This window comes from Vanessa cardui, chromosome 24, assembly GCF_905220365.1.
Source record: "Vanessa cardui chromosome 24, ilVanCard2.1, whole genome shotgun sequence".
Lineage (NCBI taxonomy): Eukaryota > Metazoa > Arthropoda > Insecta > Lepidoptera > Nymphalidae > Vanessa > Vanessa cardui.
The window spans coordinates 8,034,511-8,043,983 of NC_061146.1; the positions used below are offsets into that span (position 1 = coordinate 8,034,511).

General features: G+C 33.9%; 1 protein-coding gene across 1 annotated transcript; it reads left to right on the forward strand.

The window, feature by feature from the left end:
* The first annotated feature begins 1,032 nt into the window (after positions 1–1,032).
* LOC124540134 (trifunctional enzyme subunit beta, mitochondrial) lies at positions 1,033–9,001 on the forward strand. Its single transcript, XM_047117579.1, has 12 exons — positions 1,033–1,087; positions 1,164–1,275; positions 1,675–1,846; positions 3,085–3,272; positions 3,920–4,107; positions 4,831–5,005; positions 5,500–5,630; positions 6,281–6,382; positions 6,889–7,002; positions 7,168–7,242; positions 7,766–7,843; positions 8,324–9,001. The coding sequence occupies exons 2-12, from the start codon at positions 1,212–1,214 to the stop codon at positions 8,456–8,458; spliced, it is 1,422 nt and encodes a 473-aa protein (XP_046973535.1). The 5' UTR covers positions 1,033–1,087; positions 1,164–1,211; the 3' UTR covers positions 8,459–9,001.
* Positions 9,002–9,473: the final 472 nt, after the last annotated feature.

Consider the following 9,473-nt stretch of genomic DNA (forward strand, 5'->3'; position numbering starts at 1 on the left):
TTGACGTTACCATTCAAAAGTTCATAATTTTTTTTATAATTTATATATTACGAATGGACTAACTGATGGTAGTGGTCATTAATATCCATCGAGACTGGTGCTGTAAGGTTTCTTACAGTGCCAATGTCTTCTTGGGAATATTTAATATTTATTAAATACTAGAAGTCGCACACGGCTTCGATCCATTTTAGGGTGTTGGTTGTCATGCGTCACGCAAAAAAGTAGCCGACATCCTTGGACTTCGAGTTTGCTTCATACCAAATTTCATCAAATTCGGTTTAGCAGTTTGGTCGTGAAAGAGCGACTGACAGACAGAGTTACATTCACATTTATAATATTATTATAGAAATAAAGATTTTTTATCGCCAATGCGCTACAAACCTTCCAAACAAAGATGTTATGTCACACACGACGACAACGTGTGCTAAGTATGGCTTCTTGGTAGAATATCTGATGAGTGGATGGTACCTACCCGGACGGGATTGCAAAAAGGCTTACCACCAAGTAGATTAACAAGAGTTCTTGTTTTTAATTTAACTACTAAAACTACTATGCTTTGCTATTTAGTATAAACTAATCGGACTGCTTAAACGGTAGTTAAAAAAATCATTTGAATTTTATTTCGACAAAAATTTATCAGAATAAAATAAAATTCGAGGTCTTTATTACTTATGTATTAGATATTTAATATTATTATTAAAACTTACCTACGGATGACTAAAGTTTAAAAGTGTAGTTTATAACTAAATTATTAAAATATTTAAATTAAAAAAAACTATGTTAACGTGGCTGGGATGTCAGCAGAAAATGATTTTTTTTCGAAGGTCTATTAGCTATAAATGTTAAACTACCCACTCGAACCATTACTTTGATATACGAGAACCTTCATAGAAATATTAAATAAAAAAAGACACAAAAGTAAACGTTCGTAGTAAAAGAGGAAATATTTTAATAGCATTTTAATTTAAATAAGTCAAAAACCATTAAACAATAAAATTGTCTTTCACTTTTGTATCTGTATACATATTTCATGTCTAAGAAAGTTTCCGAACGAATACTTGCAAAGTGGATGTCTCTCCTCTGACAGGTCAGAGTCCAACTTTCTAGTAGTTTTTAATAACTTTTTGGGTTGTAATATTTTTAATTTGTATTTATTTTTGCAGAAATAAGTAGCAAATTCAGTTTAAGCCGGTATTAATATAAAGAGAGTCATGGCATCGCAAGTGGCAAAATCTTTTATAAAAGCGGCTCGTCCATCTTCCACCGCGAAATTCGGTAATATTTTTATATTAATAAATGTTTATTAAGGATATTTTTATATGATGAAATTTACATATACAAGTCAGAAAATTAATTCTTATTTTATTTTATAAAAGAATAGATTATTACGAAGTATTTTAACTTCATACACGAAGAGTAAACTTTGGACTCAAAACTTGGCAATAATTATCAATTATATTAATAATAACTGGACTTTGTTCTGACTATTTATTAATAATTTAAGTATTAATTATGCTTTAATAAATAATTACTTTGGAAATTAAACCATAAAGTATTTATTTATATTCATCACAAAATAGCAATGTATTTTGGGATCTTTCAAAAATTTTGTTATTAGTATAGAATCTTTTTACAAGTTCGACGCTGACGATTTTTTATTCTATCGATATTTAGACACAGCCAGGCGAGCCCTGAGTGTCGGAGCAGCTTTACAACAGAAGAAAACTCTGCCAGACAAGACCGGCAAGAATGTGGTACTCGTCGATGGAGTCAGGACACCATTCTTGGTTTCGTTTACAGACTACGCCAAGATGATGCCACATGAACTGGCCAGACATTCCTTACTGTGAGTAACTATGCAAACAAAACTAATTTCATATAAAGCCGTCTTAAATTATTAAAGCAGATTTTCCTACATTTTTGCAAAATTATCTATTTTCTCTGTCCTAACAGTTTTTTTTAAATATATAATATTTTTGTAGCACTCTGTCTTTTAAGGTGGTCATGTTCAGATATGATGTGAATCTTTCCTATATTAATATCCCTATTAAAAATAAAATATATTTAATCAAGAAAGTTTGATTAAGTGTTTTTGATAAAGTTCATTATCCAGCTACTACCATTTCGATTTAAAAGGTACAATTTTCTGAAAATAATGCACAAAAGATTCATTAATTACACATTTTCATGCAAAAAAAATGTACTGTTAATAATTATGTCTATGAACATTAATATATGTTACATATGAATGTATAAGTATGAAAGTAAATGCTACATTGTTAAAGAGTGTTGTATATGTTGCTCATAGAAACAAAATTCTATTTTAATTTATGTAAGATGGCAATATCTCAATCAACATTTCATACTATATATATTAAGAGACTAAACATATATTATTACATAATGAAACAATCTACATAGTATGAACCTATGCTCAATACAACAGATCTATTACTTTGCTTTTTGACACCTGTTCCATTAAAGGAACACATGCCCAACAATTATTCACTTATGAATGTTTTATGTAGTGTACTATGCTATAAAACTTAATTAATTAATATTTTTTTTTTATAATTTCATTAACTTTGTGTTATTTATTAAATATGTTGATGTTCTATGTATTTATTAAATAATACAAATAAATATTTCAACTAAGATATACAGGACTAGGTTACAAATAATGCTTGTGTTAAAGTTTTTCAAAATAAGGAAATAGCCAAAAGAAATGCTTATTTGTGTTTAAAATGAAAGTTAAATATAAAATATCAATCTTAGTATAAAGCAACATTAACATTATATGCTCGCAATAAATGCAGCACAATTCATGCTCATTGGTCAATGAGTGTGCTTCCTGACTTCCTGATACGCATTTGTCATGCCTTACTATATTTCCACAGATTGCAGGAAGCATGTTTTCCGTCAAAGATATAAAAACTATTTGAAAGTAGACGTGGAAAAAAAAACATTTGAATTGAGAACCTATCTATCTATCTTTTTTATATTCTATCTTTTTTACATATAGGAACTTTGGAGGAATTTTTGTATTACTTTAATTTAAAAAAAAAACTTTTCTTCTATATATAGTGGCCTGCTCCAAAAAACTGGGATATCCAAGGAGATAATAGACTACATTGTCTATGGCACAGTCATCCAGGAGGTGAAGACATCGAACATTGGACGAGAGGCCGCTCTGGCTGCCGGCTTCAGTGACAAGACTCCCGCTCACACTGTCACCATGGCTTGTATTTCATCTAACCAAGCTATTACTACCGGTTAGTACACCAATGCACTGACTTTATTCTTCTGATGTACTCATTTAATTTTTTTTTTTTTTTTTCAAATGTTTTTTGTATATCGGCAAGATAATCTGTTCTGTACTATTTTGATTCTCTTTTTTTTTATAATTTATCTGTTATGGAATAGCTTTTGTGTTAAGAAAAAAACAAATTAAAATCATAATAGATTTTTTTTTAATCATATTTTATGTTTTTGTCAAATTTTCAATGACAGTATTTCATATAATAATATTGACTGGCTGTCTCAGACTTTTCTATGTATATATGTTTATATGTTCAAAATAGGTATGTTATTCAGAGTTGAAAGTTCTAAACATGCAATGTAAATTGTTGCTACTTTGTGACTACTAAATACGCCTCAAACAATTGAGTATTATAGGATGGAGAGGACAATAGTTGAGGAGTCAAGATTTTGATAGAATATGGGATCAAACTGACATATGACCTCCGTGGTCTTGTAGTGTACATAGTTCATTAGTTTTTCTATGTTGTCTTGTGTGTGTGTGTGTTTGTGGTACCGTCGTTACGTCTGATTTTCCACAACACAAGTGCTTTAGCTACTTTACATTGGGATCAGAATAATGTATGTGATGTTCTCCAATATTTATTATTTATTGTTACAGGCGTGGGCATGATCGCAGCCGGTGCCTACGACGTGATCGTAGCCGGCGGTGTGGAGTTCATGTCGGACGTGCCCATCCGTCACTCGCGCAAGATGAGAGCCCTGTTGCTGAGGCTCAACCGCGCCAAGACTCCGGCGCAGAGGCTGTCGCTCATAGCCAGCATCCGACCTGACTTCTTCGCGCCTGAGGTACGGTGAAGACTAATGTGGTCATTATTTATATTGTTAACATAGACCTTAGCTTTTTAATTTAATTTGTATCAGTGATTGAATTGATTAATAAAATAGAACAATAAGTAAAACAGTTCGACAAATTTTCATAAGTCCAAAATTTTATGTAAATGAGTTCCACAGGGAGTGATTTTAGGTCCTTTTTCATTTTTAGTGTATATCAATGACCTAACATAATTAGGTTGCGTTTTAAGATATACAGTTTAGACTCGAATCTTCTGTGCATATATTTTAGTCGATTAGTATGTTAACGTTGGTTGACCCGTTGCGTTTTAAGATATACAGTTTAGACTCGAGACTTCCGTGGATTTATTGTGGTCGATTAGTGTGATGTGATACGATGATGCGTGCGTTTTAAGATATTTAGTTTAGACTCGAATCTTCTGTGCATATATTGTAGTTGATTAGTATGATGTGATACGATGATGCGTGCGTTTTAAAATATTTAGTTTAGACTCGAGACTTCCGTGGATTTATTGTGGTCGATTAGTGTGATGTGATACGATGATGCGTGCGTTTTAAAATATTTAGTTTAGACTCGAGACTTCCGTGGATTTATTGTGGTCGATTAGTGTGATGTGATACGATGATGCGTGCGTTTTAAGATATTTAGTTTAGGCTCGAATCTTCTGTACATATATTGTAGTTGATTAGTATGATGTGATACGTTGGTGCCCTTAGCTGCCGGCCGTGGCGGAGTTCTCGTCGGGCGAGACGATGGGGCACAGCGCCGACCGGCTGGCGGCCGCCTTCGGGGCTTCGCGCGCCGAGCAGGACGAGTACGCCCTGCGCTCGCACAAGCTGGCCGCCGCCGCGCAGCAGGCCGGCTACTTCACCGACCTCATCCCCGTCAAAGGTACGCGCCTGATGCTGGAAGAGCCATTGACACCATGGGTGACAGGTGCGGAAAGTGCCTCGGCTTATGAGGATGATACTCATGTATCGGGGATCGGAACACCGTCGTCAGGCTGCGGTTCCCGGTGGACCAAACATTGGTCACCCCAATTGTATCGGTCAAAGTCAAAAAAATTAAGGTAGTGGTAAATCTGATTTAAGATCACCATTCTTATAGCGATACCCAAGAATTCCTCGCAAGCGTCTACAATGACCAGTCAAAATATCAGACAAAAACTGCTGAACAAATTTTGAAACTTTTAAGATTAAATTATTAATTTTGAAGATTTTTGTTTAAAATTTTAACTTTAATTACAGGAGATGAAATTATAACAATTATTTAATTTGACTGACACTGCATAACTTGTCTATACTATTATTGTCTATACTATTATGATTATATTCACCTGTCTATGGGTATGTGTGGGTGTAACTATAACGGTATCTCTGTCACAGTGGAGGGTAAGGATGGCCTGGTGGACAAGGACAACGGCATCCGAGTGTCGACGCCCGAGCAACTCGCCAAGCTGCGGCCGGCCTTCATCAAGCCGCACGGCACCGTCACTGCTGCCAACGCCTCTTTCCTCGTGAGTTACCCTCCCATATTCTATAACACCTACAGATTCTACATTCATGAAGTTTTAATAGAGTAATAAATTATATTTTAAAAGTGTAGTTAGTGTAATTCTTGGATTCCATTCTACTTGGTGGTAGGGCTTTGTGCAAGCCCGTCTGGGTAGGTACCACCCACTCATCAGATATTCTACCGCCAAGTAACAGTACTCAGTATTGTTGTGTGTATTTGAAGGGTGAGAGAGCCAGTGTAACTACTGGCACAACGGACATAACATCTTAGTTTCCATGGTTGTTGGCGCATTGACGATGTAAGGAATAGTTAATATTTCTTACAGCTGCATTGTCTCTGGGTGATGGTGACCACTTACCATCAGGTGGCTTATATGCTCGTCCGCCAACCTAATACAGATATTATAAATACGAAATTAACTCTGTCTGTTACGCATTCACGGATAAACTACTGAACCGAATTCGATGAAATTAGTTATGTAACAATCTTGAACACTAAGAAAGGATTTGGGCTACTTTTTTATAACAAACAAAGCCAAGCAAAATCGCAGGCTAAAACTATGTATATTAAAAAAAGTATATATTTATGGTTAGTCTGGTATTTAATTCATTGGTACATGAGTTTATATATATAATAAAAGTAAATTTACAGACGGACGGCGCGTCGGCGTGTCTCGTGATGTCGGAGGCGAAGGCCAAAGAGCTCGGCCTGAAGCCCAAGGCCTACCTCAGGGACTTCACCTACGTTGCTCAAGTAAGTGCACTTATATATAAACAGCTCTAAAGAAAATTGATTGCGAAATATATTATTGCTGATTAATAACTAAACGCTGTTACCATAACATTCAAATTAGTATCAATTCCAAGTCATATGACCTACTCTTGATTTAAAAGATAAAAATGAAACCAATTAGATCCAACAACACTGTAACTATGAATTGAATTTTCTAGTATTGACATACTAATATTATAAATAGGTTAAATTAGTTTGTCTACATTTAGGGCCTAATCTCCGGAACTTATGATCCTATTCTAAAAAAATATGCAATAGTGCAAAGCTATGTTTTATGAGTGCTGTATAGGGTATATATTTTTATCACGTCATTTATTTATTAAATCTACACCCATATGAAGCCAGTATATGTATAAGGAAACAGAAGTAAATACATTTATTTATTTAAATTAAATTTTAACTTAAAATAAATGTTCACCATAGAAACTTAACATTGGTATATTGATATTGATTCTATGAACATTCAGGACCCCGTTGACCAACTGCTGCTTGGACCCGCATACGGCATCCCCAAGATCCTGGACAAAGCCGGACTCAAGCTCAGCGACATTGACACCTGGGAGATTCACGAGGCCTTCGCTGTAAGTACCAAAATAGTTTGATAACTTGAAAATAAAAATGAAAATTACGTATATGCTAAGCCTAAATATTTATATATGTGTAATTCATGTTTATAACTAGATAAAATTATAAATTACTAATGATTTCTTTTTGCGTGATTTTTAATCTGTAATCTAATTTCCCAGGGTCAAATTTTGTCCAACTTGAAGGCACTGGACTCTGATTGGTTCGCTCAGACTTATCTCGGACGTCAATCTAAGGTTTGTCGTTTAATTTTTATATTATTATTATTACAATCTTGAATAAAAAATACATTATTTTTCCATGCATGTAAACCTACCATTATATTATCTCTAACTGTCCATTATATAGTAGTAGTATCATATCGTACAATAGGCTATTTGACAATGCGAAAAATAAATTGTGCTTTATTGTAATCAGAGTTTAAAAATGGTTATATATTAACGAAACTTGAAAATATTACTTATTTTTTTCAAAATGATATTTATTGGCAAATATGTACTAGAAATTAAAAAACACAACTTTTACTGGGTTCCTTAACTTCTACTAAATAATATAAAATGGATTTTATAAACTAGTCAAATAGCCTATTATTAGTATAGAGATAAATAGTATAGTGTCATACAATATATTAAGCAAAAATGAAAAATAAATGACCTTAAACTTGCATCACTTTCACGATCAGACAATATGATTGTAGACAACATGTTGATTTTTGTACAATGATGAGTTGTTTCAGTAATATACATATTATATTTGCAGGTTGGATCTCCCGATTTAGACAAATGGAACAAATGGGGTGGTTCTCTATCTATCGGACATCCCTTCGCTGCCACCGGGGTAAATATTCAATTATTTATTTAAATGTGAAAACGCATATTCCTAGATCTAGATCTATGAGTCGAGATGGCCCAGTGGTTAGAACGCGTGCATCTTAACCGATGGTTGCGGGTTCAAACCCAGGCAAGCACCGCTGTTTCATGTGCTTAATTTGTCTTTATAATTCATCTCGTACTCAGCGGTGAAGGAAAACATCGTGAGGAAACCTGCATGTGACAAATTTCATAGAAATTCTGCCACATGCGCATTCCACCAACCCGCATTGGAACAGCGTGGTGGAATATGTTCCAAACCTTCTGCCTCAAAGGGAGAGGAGGCCTTTAGCCCAGCTGTGGGAATTTACGGGCTGTTGTTGTTGTTGTTCTAGATCTATAATGTACTATATGGAAATTAACGGAGAAATCCTCTTGATAGATTGTCTGCCTTTCTTTCTTCTTTCGTAGCTATATAATGTAAATAATAATTTTGATTTGATCCCAGGTGCGGCTGGCCATGCACACCGCGCACAGACTGGTGCGCGAGGACGGCCAGATTGGTCTCATCTCGGCTTGTGCGGCCGGCGGCCAGGGCGTCGCCATGCTTCTGGAGAGGCATCCCGACGCCACTGCCAACTAAACCACCGCAGGAGAGTAATGATGCGTCAAATTTTCAATTTTCTACACAATCGATAGGATCTAGATTGAAATATAGATTTATCTAATCTCATTCAAATTGTATCGACTTCAAAATAGGACATTTTTTTTATCAAAACTTCCAACTCAAATCCCTAAATGAAATTTAGCATGTAAATTAACTTAGTTCATTATTTAGTATACTAATTCCTACTTACATTTGAATTTGGAACAGAAAAAAAGGTGCTTAGACTACTGTTAGTGGTAAGCTACGTTACAAATATATTATTGAAATATAAATAATTTAAACTTTGTTATAAATCATTACTCTTAATTTAAAATTTTATTTTTGTGTAAATCCTTCGATATCTTCCTATAAAGCCAAAATATTTGTATTCACTGATTTGTGGCTCTCATTTATGTGTATCAAAGGCGATAATGTCGAAATTATGTTAATCCTCCATATAATTAGTAGTTAAGAGAAAATGTATGTATTTTTGATGATTATTTATAGAACTGCCTGTTTAATAAATATAAAACAATAAAAGATGTTTTCTTTCTTGTAACGTTTATTTATTTCATTTTATAAAAACCAAATATTTTTTATAGTACACGACAACACAGCTAAAACACTATAAAAATACATTAGGTATTTATTTTGCCAGCGATGTACATTTTTTTTGTATAAGCGAATATCAAATAAACTATAATAAATATGGCAGTGTGTCTATGGAATATCTGCCGAGCTACCATAGACAATCTCCGCTAGTTGCTTAATCAAGACCCTCTTTTCATAGACACTCCGCCACACACAGAATATATTAATAGAAATCCAATGATTTCATTTTAATGATTGACGAAATATTTTTTGTTAATCATAGAAAAACTAAAAAGCGATAGAATATCTGATTATGAATTGACCTAACAATCAATATGACATAAGTGTACTCTTGTAGACAATACGTAATATATGGTCAAAGTACTATCATGTGATGTTTATATTTATATACATGTTTCGT

Excerpts from the sequence above, each read along its gene's own strand:
- LOC124540134 (XM_047117579.1), top strand. The coding sequence starts at position 1,212 with ATGGCATCGCAAGTGGCAAAATCTTTTATAAAAGCGGCTCGTCCATCT. Across the intron at positions 5,006-5,499 it reads CGACCTCATCCCCGTCAAAG|TGGAGGGTAAGGATGGCCTG; the intron begins GTACGCGCCTGA and ends TCTCTGTCACAG. Across the intron at positions 7,243-7,765 it reads ATCTCGGACGTCAATCTAAG|GTTGGATCTCCCGATTTAGA; the intron begins GTTTGTCGTTTA and ends TTATATTTGCAG.